General features: G+C 40.1%; 1 protein-coding gene and 3 pseudogenes across 1 annotated transcript; 3 read left to right on the forward strand and 1 right to left on the reverse strand.

The window, feature by feature from the left end:
- Positions 2,273 to 2,871, forward strand: Vmn1r-ps93 (vomeronasal 1 receptor, pseudogene 93; annotated as a pseudogene).
- On the reverse strand, positions 7,656 to 7,990 carry Gm11285 (predicted gene 11285; annotated as a pseudogene).
- Positions 12,081 to 13,007, forward strand: Vmn1r188 (vomeronasal 1 receptor 188). The gene has a single exon (NM_145850.1). The coding sequence runs from the start codon at positions 12,081 to 12,083 to the stop codon at positions 13,005 to 13,007; it is 927 nt and encodes a 308-aa protein (NP_665849.1).
- Vmn1r-ps94 (vomeronasal 1 receptor, pseudogene 94) lies at positions 16,357 to 16,792 on the forward strand (annotated as a pseudogene).

Raw genomic sequence — 18,122 nt, forward strand, 5'->3', positions numbered from 1 at the left:
TATTGTAATTTCTCCTTTTCTAGATCAAATGTAAACCATGGAATATGAGAATTGCAGATAAAACAGACATGAGGCTAAATACTGATAGTAACATCTGATTTTAGAAAATGGATTTTTAGTGCGAAGTAGGAACTTCACAAGGTACTACTATTCCTGTCAGTTCATTGACTCCCTAAATTATACCTGTATTACATAAAAGCATACTTTACATGTGAAAAGTACTTTTTAAAGAAGCCAAATAAGTATGCTCAAGGTGATGAACATATGAATTGGAAAGCCAGAATTTAAGTCTACATTGGGTGGTCACAAAGGATGTTCTTGTGAATACTGAGCTTTCTATTTCTAAAACTTTGGCATCCACACGTCATTTGAATCCCTCATTTAACTGGTTGAACAGATTAAACTGATTGAGTTTAACATGGTAAAAGTAAGAAGTCTGTGGAAGCCAATTAAAAATGTACACATGTGGACTGAAGAGCAGGCTCTGTGGTAAGAGCTCTCACTGGTCTTGCAGAGTCCCTTGAGTAAATTATCAGCTCAGACAGGAGCTATCAACCATGTGCAACTCCTGGTTCAGGGAGCCAAGGCTGTATTCTGGCCTCTGCAAGCACCAGGTACACAGTGGTCATTAGAAATACATGCACATAAGATGCCCATACACACAACAATGACTAAATTTAACATAAACAAAATATAACATAAATATCTCTCTGACATTTCCTTGAATTGAAGTAAATGAATAACTTTCCTAGTCCAGAAATGGCACTATTCAGGAAACAAAGACAGCTTCCTTATTTCAATACCTATTATTGGTATCTCAAGGAACCAAGAGGTACATCTTTATAAATACACTATCATAAACGATCATTACAGACATAAGGCAACTGAAAATTATCCACAATGATAAATGTTTTAAAAGATACTCAATGATAATCATTGGATCTCTGGGTGCTTGCAAATGTACCTCCCCTGAAGACATAACTGAGTGAGTATTCCAAATTGAATAGACCTTCCAGAACTTTAAAGAAAGAGAACAACCAGGGCATCTTTCCTGAATAACATTTCAGTTCATCTCTGTGATTTCTATAGAATAGTACAACCATAACACTCAGTTAGTGAGTTATGCATAACCTGTTTTTAAAGCATCCCATAACAGGATGTATTCAAAGTAACAGACACACTAAAGCATCCCTCAGCTCTCCTCAGCACCAAGGGACTGATATAAGCAGACTAACAGATAGCACATTCCTGAGGGTTTGGGAAAATTGTAGGAGACACATGTGTGACCTAGGGCAGCACTGAGCTATGTAGGATCATGGTTGGAATCAGATCAGGAAGAGAACATCACAGGTACCCTTGTCACACAGCAAGTGCCAGTGTTACACTGCTCAGGAGAATATGAAAGTGATTTACAGATAAATTTGGTGAGCAACAGGGAAAGATAAAATGTAGCAGACAAATAGATTTAAGGTCCCAACATAAAACTATTTGTGATTTATGAAAATAGAGTCAAAGTGAATACATTTAAGCTTTAATCCTTATTTTAACTTTAAAAAGGGTGAGAAAACAGAAAACAGAAGTCACATGTAAAATTACCCAAATCAGTATGAAGTACTAAGTTGTTTGTCATTTATAGGGTATAGCATCACTGACTGACAAAATCACCGATTTCATGAACCTTAGAAATCAAAGTGATAGGAAGTGTCCCAATTTGGAGTCCAGAGGAACAATGCCTAAGCTGAGAGCTGGGATTTGATGTTTCCTTGGAAGAAGGTTCTTAGGAGATGGTCAGGAAGAGCCTATAAGTAGTGAGGGTGTGGTGCCTTTAATATGATCTCATACATAAGATAACAGTAAATAAAAATTAATTAAACCATTCCACTCAAGAAGAGGATATGGACTAACTACTGCCCTATCTAATTAATCTGTGTTATTTATTGCCAAGGTCAATTCAGAGTTGGAGACAAAGAAAAGCCACATGACTTTCCCTGGGAAGCAACCCACTGTGGCAAGGATTAGACTTTAGAAGAGCTGCAATTTGTTATTAGCTCAATCTTTTCTTGAAGGATGAGTATATATGGGATGGCAAAAGGGATCTAAGAAGGGAAGACTCTAAGTTGATGCTCAACGCTGTTGCTTAGAAGCTTGGTGATGCTATCCTTTGTCTGGATTTCACATGGGAAAGGTTTAGAGATGGAGGATGTAAAGAACTCCTGTGAAGGTTGAGAAGGCATCAGCATGGTGCTCACATGCAATTGTCATCATCATCTCCATGTCAATGGAACCAAGAACAGAAGGTCCAAGAATAAAAGCAGGTATCTGTAAGCAAAAAAATCTGTGCACTTACACAATACACTGTTCATTCCACGGAAGAAAACAGAAAACCCACAGACATGAACTAGATCGTGTTTACTTCCTTGTGTTTCTCAGGTTTGTCCTAGCTTTAGCCATGAAGATAATTTGGAGTGACCTCATCCAGAGAATAATTTTCATTTCACTTATTGGACTTGGAGTTTTAGGGAACATCATCTTATGTGTGAGACATGTATATACTTTCATCATGGGTCGTGAGAACAAAAATATAGATGTCATTCTCATCCACTTGGCTTTTGTAAACACAATAATTGTTTATTGCATAGGGGTCAGAGACATAGCCACAATTTTTTACATCAGAAACTTCCTAGGTGATGTTGGTTGTAAAACTGTAATTTATCTAGAAAGGGTTGCCCATGGCCTCTCCATCTGCACCACCTGTCTCCTCAGCGTGGTCCAGACTGTCACCATTAGTCCCAGGACCACACTGTGGAGAAAGCTCAAACCATAGACAGCATGGCATGTTATTGCCTTTCTCCTCCTCTTTTGGATCTTTAAGATGACTCTTATCTGAGGTGAGCTTGCAGAGCTGAGTGAAGACAATGGTGAGACTAACAAAGTCACCACAACCAAGCAAATTTGATCAATTGTTTGATGTTGCTAAGTTTCAAAATCAAAGAAAACTGGTGTGGATGCTGTGGGGAAATTTTTAACACAATTAGACCTTAAAGTACCACCACAAGAATCTCTAGCAAACGGGCTCTCAAATGACGCCATCATATGTCTGGAGACAAAGCCTCACTAGCACACGGATGAGTAAATACCTCGCTGACAGACTATTTACACTGGAGCTCCCACCGCTCTTCCAGTCACTCATTATGGCCTGTTCTGAACATCCCAGTGTTCTTGAGATCTCCCCTCCTCCCCTCCCTGGAATCCTATCATCCCTGAGGCCGCCCTGGTGCAGCCTGTTGAGCTGCAGACAAGGGGACTGCAGTGATGAGGGCCCTGAGGGGATCACTTGGTAGACCCCAGTTGGCACAGCCTGGGCAAGCAGCAGGACATTGGAGGCCCTGATAACTCCAAAGCCTCAGGTTTGGAAGAATCTGGAGGATCCAGAAAGTGTCCAGACCCGCATCCTCAAGGCACTGCACTGCAGTCATCCCAGGGAGGCTTTTGACTGCTCTTAGTTGTGTGAGTGCCACTCCTAAAGGGATGCAGGGCCATGGAGGGCTGTTCACCAAAGCTTCCCATCAGCTCACTGCAGTTCCTCCGCAGGATAAACAGCAAAACTCAAATAGAATTTGCTGAGAGTGAGGTTGAACTGCTATCTGCAGCTGAGCTGTGCCTGGAGGGGACCCAAGGCTGCCTGAACTCCTTCCCTGGTCCAAGAGTAAAACTCAGCAGACTAAACCAAGAGATAGGCCAGGCTGTGCGACTCTGAAATACTGCTCTATGCTAAGATAAACTCATTTCTTAATGTTTTATAATATAAATTTAAGGTCACTATTGTGGTTAGTCTCTTGCGGGAGAAGGGGGAAGGCATGAGGAGCCTTGTCTGTTCTGGAACTAGCTGTGTAGACCAGGCTAGCCTCTAACTCACAGAGATCGTTCTGCCTCTGCCTCCTAGAGTGTGGGATTAAAGATGTAAGCTACTATGCCAAGCTATGACTAGTTTTTATGTCAGCTTGTCATGAATTATAATCACCTTAGCAGCAAACCTCGCCTGAAGTTCTTTCTGTCCTGATTGATGTGGGAAGACCCAACCTGAATGTGAGTGGCGCCTAATGGTAAGAGCCCTAGTTAAAGGTGTGTGTCAGAGGGAAGAGCGTCCTGCCTCATGCTTGTGCATCCTTCCCTCCTGTCTCTGACTTGATTTGTTCTGTTGATGATGATGGGGCTGATTCTTTTGCTAAGAGCAAAGAGTTTTCTGAAGAAACATTGCCTCGGGAGTAACTCAGTTATGGCCCCCAGTGAGAGACAGCTATGGTGAGACTACTCTGACTGGTAAGGTTCACTGGCTCAAAGGCCCAGTAAAGTCCTCAGTTCTCCTCTTCACTGTGATTTTACTGTGCCCTAATGTTTTATAACATATCAAACCATTAAAGTAATCCAGCCTTTTCGTAATATGTTTGTTTTGTTTTGTTTTGTTTTGTTTTGTTTTTATATAAAATCTGAATTAGATACTCTAAGACCTAGCTTGAGAAATCAAGAAACCTGGGCAGATTATTTTATTTTTCACATTTCTTTTACATCCATTTGCACAATGGATTTATTTTATTTTGCAAAGAACTAAGTAGGCATATTAGAGGAAAGGATACCTAGTCTGTCATATTTTGAAGGAATAAGAAGTTCAGCTTTAATCTCAACGGTAAATATTTCTCAGAATATCTTTTTAAATTTGATTTAATTTTATTTTGTTTTACTTTTTTCATGACAAGATATTACTCATCGTTTTGCCTATCCTGAAACTCACTATGTAGACCAGGATGGCCTCAAACTCACAGAGATTTCTGGAGTTAAAGACATGAACCAGTACACCAAGAATATCTCTCAGAGTATCTTAATACTTAATAGTTTCAATACCATGGGCCAGCACTGAAATCAAATACATAGCTGTAACATTATATAATCTGAGCATGTGATATATCTATATGATTGGACACACATACCCACACCCACAAGAATAAAATATGTACCTTTGTTTCACACACTAACTTGTCATTTATTTGGGATATATTCAAGGGTTCTTTGAGTGAAGAAATTATTGTGTATTCAGACATTTGATTTCTTTTGAAGTGGTATCTGTGGAAAAACTTCTTGCTTTATATAGCACTATCCTGTAATGAACGAAAAAACTCAGCTGAAATGTAGTATGTTGCATGCAGATGTTGGCTGAAGAACACTCTTAACTTCTGACAGAAGGAAGACATGCATATAAGATGTGGATCAGGTCTATGTCACAAAAATTCAAATACTATGCATCATGGGTAGGTTTGGCTATGAGAATAATAAGAGATCGCTGAAGAACTTTTACTAAAAGAATGGCAGATTGTGACATAATTTAAAAGTCACCTCTTGATGCTGTAGCTGGCTGTGATTGGCAGGACAAAGAAATTTTAGAGGAAAGTATGAGAGAATTTTGCTAGTGCAAAATAAGACTAAACGTGCAAATTCCACACTGAGTATGAGCAGAGTCTGACAAGGACAAGGAGAGCCTTCAGACAGTGGTACAAATGCAACAGGAAAGAAGAGGCAACAAAAAGACCACTGAGAGTCTCTTAGTGGAATGTGCTTTTTAGAGCAACTTTACAACAGGCAGTGGCAATTCTATTGCAGTGTTCCCTATATCTAAACATCTGGAATGAGCCTGGGGCAAGGGTAGCTTGATAGACAGAAAAAATGTGGCAACTCAAACTCAACATTCCATGCAAGAGCAGGTTCTCCTGAACAGAAAGATTCAAGAGCAGGATGACGTCAAGTGGGATGTGATCAAGCAATCTCTACAGATATAAAAATATGGGAATTTGGATTTGGGTGGTAGTAGTTAAACAGGTAGTATTATTTAGTTGGATTTCCAATAATTGAAGATAGTACCAATAATGTTTCCTGAAGACTAGGATGTGAGAGAGAATTTTGGTTGAAATCCTAGGTAAATTGGCTGAGAAGTCTTTAAATGTAAGTGATTTGAGGAATGGATTCCATGGTCAAATAGAGAAGGCACATAGAGTTTTAGACATGTTGAACTTTATATGCATGTTAAACATCTTCTGTGATTTCAGTGTGGTTTAAGTGTGTCTTGGAGGTCTAGGGCTAGAAGTGTGATGCCCATCTGTCAGTAATGAGGGCGTAAATCCTTATTTGGAATGGAATCAGCTCATCAGGTGACTCTTCATAAGATCTTGATGGAAATGTCTAGGAGTAAATCATTCCTATGGGAGTAGGTTATAAGTCAAGTCCATAGCACACGATGACCCCCTCTATATGCAGTCATTTGTTCTGTTTCTTAAGTGTATTGTGAAGCTTCCAGGAGTCTCTGCAAGGATAGTAGTGCTATGACATGTGAACCTTCCTGACATAGGCTTTTGATTCAAAAAGACTTTTCAACAAAGCACTGTAGTAAAAAATATTTAGAAAATCCCAGCCCAGTGCTCCTTCGTGCATCTGACCATTTATTTTCCTGAATGGAAAACATACACACAATCTTATATTTTAATATTCATTAAGCAGCACTATAGCTGGGCAGCTGCCTACCCACCATGCTTTTAGAATCTACCATCTCATTGATAACCCCAAATTATCACTTAACATTAACTATGTTCTATCTTGGCTGATCTTAACTAAGTTCTATCAGACTTTTTAGAATTTAATGAAAATGAAGATTCATCGTACCAAAACTTATGGGACACAATGGAAGCAGTGCTAAGAGGAAAACTCATAGTTCTATGTGTCTACAAAAAGAGACTGCAGAGAGCTTACCCTAGCAGTTTGACAGCACACCTGAAAGCTCTAGAACAAAAAGAAGCAAATACACCCAAGAGGAGTAGAAGGCAGGCAATAATCAAACTCAGGGCTGAAATCAACCAAAAAGAAACAAAAACAACTATACAACAAAACCAGGAGCTGATTCTTTGGGAAAATTAAGAAGATTGATACAGAGGGCACAGAGACAGTATCCAAATTAATAAAATCAGAAATGGAAAGGAAGATAATAACAACCGAAAACATGGAAGTTCAAAAGATCATCAGATCCTACTATAAAAGCGTATATTGGAAAATCTGGACGAAATTAACAATTTTCTAGACAGATAGCAGTTGCCAAAGTTAAAACAGGATCAGATAAACCATCTAAACAGTCCCATAACCCCTAAAGAAGTAGAAGCAGTCATTAATAGTCTCCCAACCAAAAAAAGTCCAGAACCAGATGAGTTTAGTGAAGAATTCTATGAGACCTTCAAAGAAGACCTAATACCAATACTCGTCAAACTATTCCACAAAATAGAAACAGAAGGAACACTACCCAATTCATTGTATGAAGCCACAGTTACACTGTGCATTTTCCCTTGGAGATGGAACAGTTTCTGTCTAATCAGGAACTTGTCACAATTTCCTTACATAGAAGACTTCATAAGACATCTCTCTCTCCCTCCCTCCCTCCCTCCCTCCCTCCCTCCCTCCCTCCCTCCCTCCCTCCCTCCCTCCCTCCCTCCCTCTCTCTCTCTTTCTTTCTTTCTTTCTTTCTCTCTCTCCCTTTCTCTCTCTCCCTTTCTCTCTCTCTCTCTCTCTCTCTCTCTCTCTCTCTCTCTCTCTCTCTCTCTCTTTCTCTCTCTCTCTCTCTCTCTCTTACATAAATAGCCCGTTTATTGCAGGCTAGGCAAGTCTCAGACTTCAGGGCTTCTACTGGTCTTTCAGTTCCTTCAGTCTTCTGATGGCAGACTTCACTGTGACTGCAGAGGTGATGTTGTAGGTCCAGGCCCGGCCGGCTACTGTTTTGATGCAGGAACCAGTGCCAGATGCTGATGGCTCGTCTGTCTCTTCATCTTGGTCTTGCCACAGAAGGAGCAAGTATACTTGGCGTGCTGGCTGATTTCAATTTTCTTCACCATTTTCTGGAGGGAGGCACCATAGCGGGTCCCGTACTTGCTGATGATGCTGACCTTCTTGGTGCGTTTAGCCATTTTCTAATTCTATCATGTTTAATGTTCCAAATAGATTTTAAAAACTGGTTGAGTGCATATTACTTTTAGCTTCAGAAGATATCATGTATTCTTAAGATGCATTTAACTATTATAAATTATTTTGATGACTTAAAAATGTTAATACTGAGTTATATATTTTAAAATAAATTTTATTAGTTTAATAAAAATACTTAGCCTACTTAGACAATCAATTATAGCAAACCCCTTCATTCCTGAAGGATACAGGTAGAACAAGGGATTCTAAACTTGTTCTGGTCCATGTTTGGGATTTGCACAGGGAGCAGCATCCCAGGGTTCTGAGAACCATTTATTACATTTCTGTCTGGTAAAGCACTTAAGAAAGAGAAGAAAGCGACTTGGTCTGTATGTCAGAACCTGGTGCCCTGTCAGGTAACAGGCTGTCACTTTGGCTCATTTACCAGGCAGGAGATGTGGGAAGCTCAGTACACAGAAACTTGGTAGGTAGTTAATTTTCTCACATCCTTCCTCTCAAAATAGTTAAACCCTAATTAAGCTGGAAATAACTTCAGAGCAAAACAGTTGCTGTACCTGTGGGAGAGAGGGCAGCTATACTTCAGGGACTGAGGCCCTGTGGCCTTCCTTCACCCTGACACTGTGACAACATGAAACCTGAAGTCTGCAGTACCTGATGGCAGCCAAGAGCCCCACAGATCCAGACAGTACAAATATGACCTGGCAAGTGTCACCTTCCCAGAGCTGCTCCAGAGCCTGTCTGCAGCACAGAGGTCCAGGTGAGTACATGGAGGTAAGATCTTAGATGCCCTCAGCTGTGCCATGGAGACTAAAGCTGAAGTCTCTCTCTGACTAAGACAGAGAGGAGAGGAGAGGCTCTATGAGCCTTGGGTCCTCCACTTTCCTTCTGACCCTTACAAGGCTCATCCCTGGGTTTAGAAAGATCAAAGGAGATGAGTTCCTGGAGATACAGAAATGGGACGGAAATGCTGAGGCTTTGCTCTCCATCCTCAGGCTGGAGTCAGCACAGAGCTTTGGGTGAGTCTTTGCCTAAGGTTAACTTTTAAAAAGGAAGCAATAAGATACAGAAGATTTTCAAATATCTATAAAAAGTTTAGACAATAATAATCCACTCATGTAATGTCAACACTAGAGATTGTGAAGGAAGATAATTATCTTCCAGGCTACTCTGCTTTACATAGGGAGACTGTTGCTCAAAATTAACAAGACAAAACAAACAAACCAACAAAATAAATTCTCTCCTTTTTCTTTGCCTCCATGTTTGTCATCATTATGCCTTAACAGCATGACTAGTGTTTATAAAGTTTGTATTTTTCTCTTTTGATGCAGTTCCACTTTTGAAGTATTGGTACATGTTTTCTTTTATAACTTTGTAACTCATAAATGGAAGGTTTTCCTTCTATATCCATCCTTAAAATCTCTAGATGCTATCACATGGTATTTTACATACCTCTATCAACTTCAGTCATTCTAAGCCTGGTGGCTTTGTGGAAGTATAAACCATTAAGTGTAACATTTATCTTTACCATGTTGAGAATTCTTGCTATAAAGATTCAGGCTGTGAATCAGTCCATCCTGAAACAGCTCGTGTTAACTTTATCCCAGTGCTAAGTAGCAAAGAGCAAAATTCTGGTTTTTTTGTTTGTTTGTTTTGTTTTTTTAAGAAAACCAGCTTAGATGGATATAGTCTGCCTAAGGCTCTTGGGTATTAAACCCATTATGGCATCTATCTATCTATCTATCTATCTATCTATCTATCTATCTACAGAAATTCCATCCTGTGTTTTAAATTAATCTTATTTTCCAAGATAATATTGGAGATGAGTCACTTCTACCTCCTTCTACAGTCCATGACAATGAGACAGGAATCACTTAATAAAAGATCAGAATCTGGTGTCAAATGCAGTTTGAAGTGTCAAAACAGGAATTGAAGACTAGAAAAGTAGGGATCCCCAGGAAAGCAGGCATTGAACAAACAGAAAATATTAATAGTTTCCATCAGGATTTGGGGTGAATTGATATCAGGGATTGTGACAGATTCTAATCTTTGATTGAACACTTAACATTATTATAAATATGTTAATGAAGGTTGATGAGCTTGCTTTTAATGTCTGAAACATATTTCATTATATGCAGATATATAGGATGGTACTATGATTTCTAGGATACACTGATACTTGTGATAGTTATCTCTTTGTTAAAGGAGCAGTTGAAAGGCAGCAATTGACATATCTAAAGTCAAAAGGCCACCTGAACCCAAACCTTGGCACAAAGCTAAGTTCATGAAGGTCATGTGTGAGATCACCAGGACATAGACATTTAAAACAACCATGTGAGCTTAGCAGGAAAGAGAGCAGGGAACAGAGGCATTCCATGTACTCAGAGCACACAGACCCATGATTCCTCCTCTTCTAGAAAAGATGCCCTAAAACCATAAAACCCTAAGTAATGAGAATGGAGCCCCTGTACATGAATAATACCATCCTCTAGAAGTCTAAGTCCTGGAATCAGCTTGGGCTGATGCAGAACAAAGCAGCCTGCCTGACAAACAGTTTGGAAAAGAAACAGGAGGAGAAGCAGGATGTAAAGCAAACTGCTTTTTTTTTTTTTACATAACTGCTGCTCACAAGGCCCACAGAGGCAAATGCCACCATGACCTTTTAGATGGAGGAGTCCCTGCTCATAACTGGATACCTCAACAAACTGTGCTGCATGCAGCCATATTGAGAACTCATAACTACAAAACTGCACTCATCCCATGGCAGCACCTAACACCTCATTAATTGTGTCTCCCATTTACTTAATCATCATTCCCTAGTCCAGAACGTTTCTTTGCTCCCTTTGATGCCCTGATCACTTATTGGGGGCCACAGATTCCCTGAAACCATCCACCGGGATCACAGATCTCTGATACCCACTCTCCTAGGAAGCATCCCAAGTGTCTGCCAGACACCTTCACTGGCTGCAACCTGGCACTTACATTAATTATTCACACAACAGTTTTTTTTTTAAGGACATCTTTTGATGACTCAGCTTTAACTACTGGGCTCTGTCTGGATAAATTATTCACTATAAATTGACATTGAGGGCTACTTTAAAAAAATATCTAGTGAACTCTTACACAGAATGAAATTACAGAATGCTTAATACAAAACTTGCCTGGTCTACAGAGTGAGTTCCAGGACAGCCAAGACTACACAGAGAAACCCTGTCTCAAAAAAACAAAACAAAACAAACAAACAAACAAACAAACACAAAACAACAACAACAAAAAAAGAAATTAAAGTTATAACGCTTTGCATCCAAATGATTTAGAAATAGTTATACTAATCAAGAAGAAAATAAGAAAGGAATATCAAATAAAAGAGGAGACAGTGTAGAAGGTAAGGTTACCAGACCTGAGAGATGCTGCAGGTGCACAGGGTTTCCCAGTGTCTGTGTGTGATGTGGGGAAGGCAGGCAGGGTCAGGATGAACCTCAGCCTTTGGGAATTGAGTGAGAAAATATGATGAAATAGAATGAGAAACAGAAGAAGAAATTTCATTTGGGGAAATTTGTTATTCAATTTAGCTATGATGAGAGCTACCAAGGATAATTCATGCATGCAGACAGACAGACAGAAAGACAGAAACACACACACATACACAAGCACACAGAGAGAGCACCCCCCCCACAAAGAGAGTGCAAGAGAAAGAAAAGGTGGGAGAGAGACAGAGAGAGAGGCAGAGAGAGAGAGAGAGAGAGAGAGAGAGAGAGAGAGAGAGAGAGAGAGAGGAAGACAGAGACAGACAGAGACACAGAGAGGAACAAGTCAGTTTTTATAGTGTACAACTAAAAAGAATTTCTCCTTTAAAACTTTAGATTTGAATACCAGTTACCCAACTCACTGTTGGAGCACACACACACACTATCCCAGAGTCTCCCTGGAAAGGAAGTGTCAGGGACCTCATCTGCAACATTGCATGTGTCCACCACTGCCTTTTGCATGCTAGAAAATGCTGTTATGCAAAACTGACCCGTTCTTGAAAAAGTCTTTACGTCTTGGATACAAGTTTTTCATTCTAGTAAATAAAAATGGTTTTGCAGTTTATTAAGGAAACATTTTTTTTCTTTATGACTATGATTGGCACCCTGGGGAATATTTCTGTTTCTGTGGATTATTTCTTCCATTTATTAGAAGGTGTTAAGAAGAAACCCATACACCTCATTCTCATCCACTTGGCTTTTACAAACATCCTAATCCTTCTTACAAAAGGATTTCGAAAGACAGTAGCAGCTTTTGGTTTGAGAAACTTCCTGGATGATATAGGCTGTAAGATCATTGTTTACCTGGAGAGGGTGGCCCGGGGCCTCTCCATCTGCACCAGCAGTCTCCTTACTGTGGTCCAGGCCATCATCATCAGTCCCACAGGATCTGGGTGGAGGAGGCTCAGGCCAAAGTCTGCATGGCACATCCTTCCATTCTTCTCATTCTTTTGGATACTCAATGCTTTGATCAGTATGAACCTAACACATTCCATTAGAAGTACAGGTCTGAATATATCACAGCTTAGGAATGGCGACAACTATTGTTATATTATGCTAGAAAGTCAGGAAATAAAATGGATTTTTCTCATCCTCATGGTCCTGAGAGATGCAGTGTTTCAGGGTGCCATGGGAGGGGCCAGTGGCTACATGGTATTTCTTCTCCACAAGCACCATCAGCAAGTCCTCTACCTTCAGAACTCCAAGTTTCTCTACAAAACTCCCCCTGAGCTGAGAGCTGCTCAAAGTGTCCTCCTTCTGATGCTCTGTTTTGTTTTCTTCTATTGGACAGATTGTGCGTTTTCTTTTTTTCTAAGTCTCTCTTTAGAGGAGTATTCATTGATGGTAAATATTCATGAGTTTCTGACCCTTGGTTATGCGATTTTCAGCCCCTTTGTGCTGATTCACAGAGATGGTCTCCTGGCTGAACAGTGGGAGACATTGAAACAATGTGTCTCTCATCTATCTGATCAATAAACAAGAAAGAACTCACTTCTACTATGTTGTGGGTAAGAAACAAATCCCATATAGAAGCTTAATAGTATGTTTATTCTTAGACAATAATCTTGGTGACTCACAGCCTTGAGCTAATTGCAGTGATATAGAAACCTTATTCTTTATTTGGCCACTCTTTAGAAGTGACTGTCAACTTTTTATATTTGCATATATTAATTGTTTATGAAGCGTTTTCCTGCATTTATGACTGTGTAACATATGTATGCCTGCATGCCTGAGGCCTGGAGTTGATGGAATAGAGCATCAAATTCTGTTACTGACTGGAGTTAGATAGAGGGTTCTGAGCTAAAATATGGTTCCTTGAAATTGAATCTTGGACCTCTAAAAGCCGGCCAGTGATCTTAATGACTGAGGTATCAATCTAGCCCTGAGAAATAAGCTTTAATTACAATTCATAAAACTGGTTTTATTAATACCATGACTGGAAGCATGCAAATGGATTTGGTAAATTTTTAGAAAAATTCATAGTGGTTTGATCATGGTATTCCAAGAATTGCTAATTTGTCCTTGCAAAATGATAGCACTCTGAGGATACTTTGTGATTATTCAAAGTGTCTGTAAGAATCCATCCATGGAAAGGACTTCTTAGAATTATGAAAGAATGATGTGTAGTATGTAGCTAGTCAGCAGAAGCCCAATGCACCAGTCACAGAACCTAAATACCCAGAAACATTTCAATGGTGTTATATTCACGAGTGTTCTCTGTGGGAATAGACTGGAGATATAGCAGAAAGTGAACATCAAGCAGACAGTAATGTTTCAGTTAATATGTCTGAGGTTTCTAGGTTTTCTTTTTCCAAGGTCAGTCAACGAGTGTGACTGAAGCAGACCAAGGCTTGTTTGCAGCTGCCCTTTGTTAATGCCCGGGTGCTCTCCACAGAGCCATCCAGCTCTGTATCACCAGAGAGCTGCAAAAAGACCTGAGTCTACATTCATTTTAAGGAAGAATTCACCGTTTAGTTTCTCAAATTGGGTCTGTACAATAAGATACTGACATGATTTTAAGAATCTAATGGACACATTCTGAAAAATATGCATTCATGTCATCATTGAACACAAAGTTGTTGAATTGTTAGAGATATGTTTATGCCATTAGAAAAAAACCTTACATGTCATACCTGACTGAAGCCCCTATAACATTTTGGGAACATCATGGGTCTACTTTATAATGATGACTAGGTATTTGTTTTTTGAATGGTTGAATTATAGACATAACATATTAAAGTGGCATGTATTGTATCATACTTTAGCTTACTAATTAGCTTATTTTTCCAATAAGAAGATTTATTTTTTATTTATGAGTATGTGTTTGTGTGAGTGTATGCCACCTTTGTAGAGGTGCCACATAGACCAGAAAAGGGCTTTGGGTCCCATGGAACTAGAGCTACAGGCTGTCATGAACCCTTTGAAGTGGATGTTGGGTAAGGAAGTAGGGTTCTCTGCAAGAGGAGCAGATCTTTTCACCATCCCTATATCTCTGTCTTTTTGATGTAAATGTGACTTGTCATCTGTAGGTAACATCCATTGCTCATGTTATCTTCACAGCTCTTATGTTAAAGCCCTTTTCTAAGTGTCTGACATAAAGAACCAGACAAACCAACACCTTCTAAGTCACTCTATGTAGTTTGATTTTAAAGGAAGTGATGTAAGAACATGAAGAAGGAGAGAAGAAAGATGTGTTTAATGTGAGTGATGGAGAGTTTGTTCAATATTAAGAGTAGACGGGGTTGGGGGGTGGGGGGGGCGCGAGGGCTGGAGAGAGGAATCAGTGAATAAAAGCACCTATTGATACCCAGCCAGCCTGATCTGCCTCTGAAGAAGAAAACTGACTCCCACATGTTGTCCTCTGACCTTCACATGCGTGCTGAGATACACATATGAACACATGCAGGGACATACCAAATAAACTTTAAATTTATTTAAAAATTTAAAAAATAGATAAGACAGTGATGTATAATTTTTTTGATAGGGCTTGATAAGAATGGTCTGGATTCTGAGTGGCATATTACAATTGCTATTTTGAATTTCTCTTTAAAAGTCAGAGTAGATTGGACAAAACCAAAATGTTGATCAGAACATAAGTTGAAATTTTAATACACGTTGAAAATATTTACAAATCTAAGTAAGTAAAGGAAAGTAAAGGCATCCAGGAAGTAAATTTAATTATGCCATTCAGCTAACTCATAGGAGATTTGTCAATCAGATTATTATAAACAATCACCCCAAACTTTATCATTTCTTTGGGCTGAACACATGGCTTGTCAATAGGATGGAGTAGTGGAATATTGTACTAAATGAAAAAAAGTCAGACAAAACTTTAGTATCACAGAATTTTACTAATGAGTAGAATCTAAATAAAGAAGAGAATAGAGCCTTCATTCTGTTGTATACGGCTATGCAGCCTACAGCCCTCAGAAAATGATGGACTTGAGTCCCTCTTCATCCTGGTACGGTTGGACTAGTGAGCACTAGCCTGATGTGGAGAGTTTGACAGGAAAGAACACTCAGGAGACTGTGTTGGAAGGCTCCTTATTTTTGGAGGAAAGGGGCAGGGGGAAGGAGGGGGCTAACGGAAGCTATTTATATCCCAGAGAGGATGGATGGATGGGTCCAGGTGGAGGCATGTTATTGGTTGGGGCAAGAACATGAAGGTGCTTCACTTGCATCCTCAGGGTCAGCAGGGGCCGGTGCAGGAACCTTATGGGTCACATAGAAAAGAAAGGACGTTCAGCCCAGGATGTTTCATAGGCCAGGTAAACAAGCACCGGCCCTCACAGGCTTGGAGATACATGAGTTTATCAGTTGCTCCATGCACTAGAAAGGTCCACACCTGGGGAAGCCTATCTGCTGGAGTCTATTGGTGCCAGAGCAAGGCAGGGGAGCAGCCAAACTACTGTTCTCAGAAAATATGGGGTTTTTGGCATGCTTCAACCCCTTCCTAGCTTCAGGTCAGGTCCTCATGGAACTACCTCTAATTGTGAATCCTGCTAGTGGCTGGGTCCTCATATAATCAGAAATATGAAGCTGTGGGTACATAGAGCTTGCCAGCTTTCATCTTCAAAAGTTCCCTGTCACTTCACTATTCCTATGATGACATTAAAGAACATCTGTTCATCCAAGTTAGGACAGAGTATGCAGAGATTGTTCCATCCGAGGTGAGGTGAGTGAACCAGTTTACTGGAAGTTAGTTTCTTTGGCCTTGTTGGAGGAATTGGTCACCAGGGGTGGGCTTGAAGGTTTCAAAAGCCTCCCCATTCCACCAGAAAATCAGCATGAAAATGTCACGCTGAGTAAGATTGCTCAGTACAGCTACTCTCTAAAGAGCCAGAAGGTCAAGCAGACTTTCCTCCATCTCAGGATCCTACTAGATACTGTTGCAGAGAACCATGGGAGGGCCAGTGGCTACATGGTATTTCTTCTCCACAAGCACCACCAGCATGTCCTCTATCTTCAGAACTCCAAGCTTCTCTACAGAACTCCCCTGAGCTGAGAGCTGCTCGCTGTCCTCCTGATGTGTTTACTTTTATTGTGTGGATAGATTGTAGTTTTGTGCACATTTAAGTTTCTCCTTAGCGAACAATTCCTTGATGCTAAACATTTGAATATTTCTGACCCTTGGTCATGTAATTCTCAGGCCTCTTGTGCTGACTCACTGAGGTGGACATCAGGGTGAATGTTGCCATGCACTCTGGGAGATGAAGACTTTGAGAAATCTCATTTATCACTTTGCTAGCAAATCAGTTTGAAAGATCTCTGAGTTCTGTGTGAAACCAAATTTCATCCCAGTAGCTTAGGCAGATGACTGCCTTTCAGACATCAATGCTGGTAAACTGAAGCTTACTGGGTGTAGGGGTGCATGTTTTTAATCCCAGCATTCTTCAGCCAGAGGCAGGATGATCTTTGTGAGTTGAAGGCTAGCTTGGTCTACAAAGCAAGTTCCAAGATATTCAGTTCTACACAAAAACCCTATCTCAAAAACAAAGGGAAAATGGAAGAAAGAGAGGAAGGAAGGATGGAAGGAAAGAAGGAAGGAAGGAAGAAAGAAAGAAAGAAAGGAAGGAAGGAAGGAAGGAAGGAAGGAAGGAAGGGAAAAAGAAAGAGAAAAAGACTGTACTTAAGAGAGGCATCATGGTAAATCCCTTTAGCCTCAGTACTTAGGAGACAGAAGCTGGGAGTTCCCGATGAGTTTGACTCAAGGCCACAGTCCACACAGCCATTGTTTTCCCCCAGCCATTGTTATATAGTGAGACCCTGTCTCAAAAACAAAAGCAAGCAAAGAAAAAAAAAACCAACAAAACAAAACAAAAAGCACCCCTTCCCAAACAAACTTATTGCTGGATAATAGATGACTGCCATTGCCCTGTAATGTACGTGAGCTTGTAATCCCAGGCCCAGTGAGACTACAGCAGGAAGATTATGAGTTAGAAGCTATCTAGAAAAAAAATAAACAGAGCTTGTCACAAAACAAGTGACCAAGCAACCATGCTACCAAAACGATTTTCCACAAATATCTAATTCGTGATAACTTAACTTAAATGTCTACCCCTTGTATTGTCCTTCTAGGATTTATGAGTTTCCTAGGCCCTTCTTTATGTTTCTGAAATTCCACAGCTCTGACCAGGCTATGGGTTCTGTCTCAGAAATACAGAAAAAGTCACTTTTCTTCTTTCAAATGAAATGAAATGAAATAAAATGAAATGAAATGAAGAGTGTTAGGGTGACTACTGTCCCTGACTCCCCAAGAAACACCATAGTAAACTCTTTTAGAAGACAGGCTTTGCATTCAAATTGAAGTGTCATTTTTGAATCTCATGCCAACGTAGTAAAGCAGGGTTACTCCCTTCCCTTAGGCTCAATTTGTCAGTAGATATGATGGGATCTGTCCTCCCTGCTTCATCCTTCTAAAGTGAGACTAAAATCAGCTACTTCACGTGTGTTAGTTCACAGCCTGGCAAGTCCAACAGGGCTATGCTTTGTCCTAATTACTAATACAGCTTTTCAATGGGACAGGCTTCTAAATATGTGTGTGGTATTGTAAGTCGAACAGGAAAATGTTAGGGGCAGGTGTAGGAAAGA

Source organism: Mus musculus, chromosome 13 (genome assembly GCF_000001635.26).
Source record: "Mus musculus strain C57BL/6J chromosome 13, GRCm38.p6 C57BL/6J".
In the NCBI taxonomy this organism is placed as follows: Eukaryota; Metazoa; Chordata; class Mammalia; order Rodentia; family Muridae; genus Mus; species Mus musculus.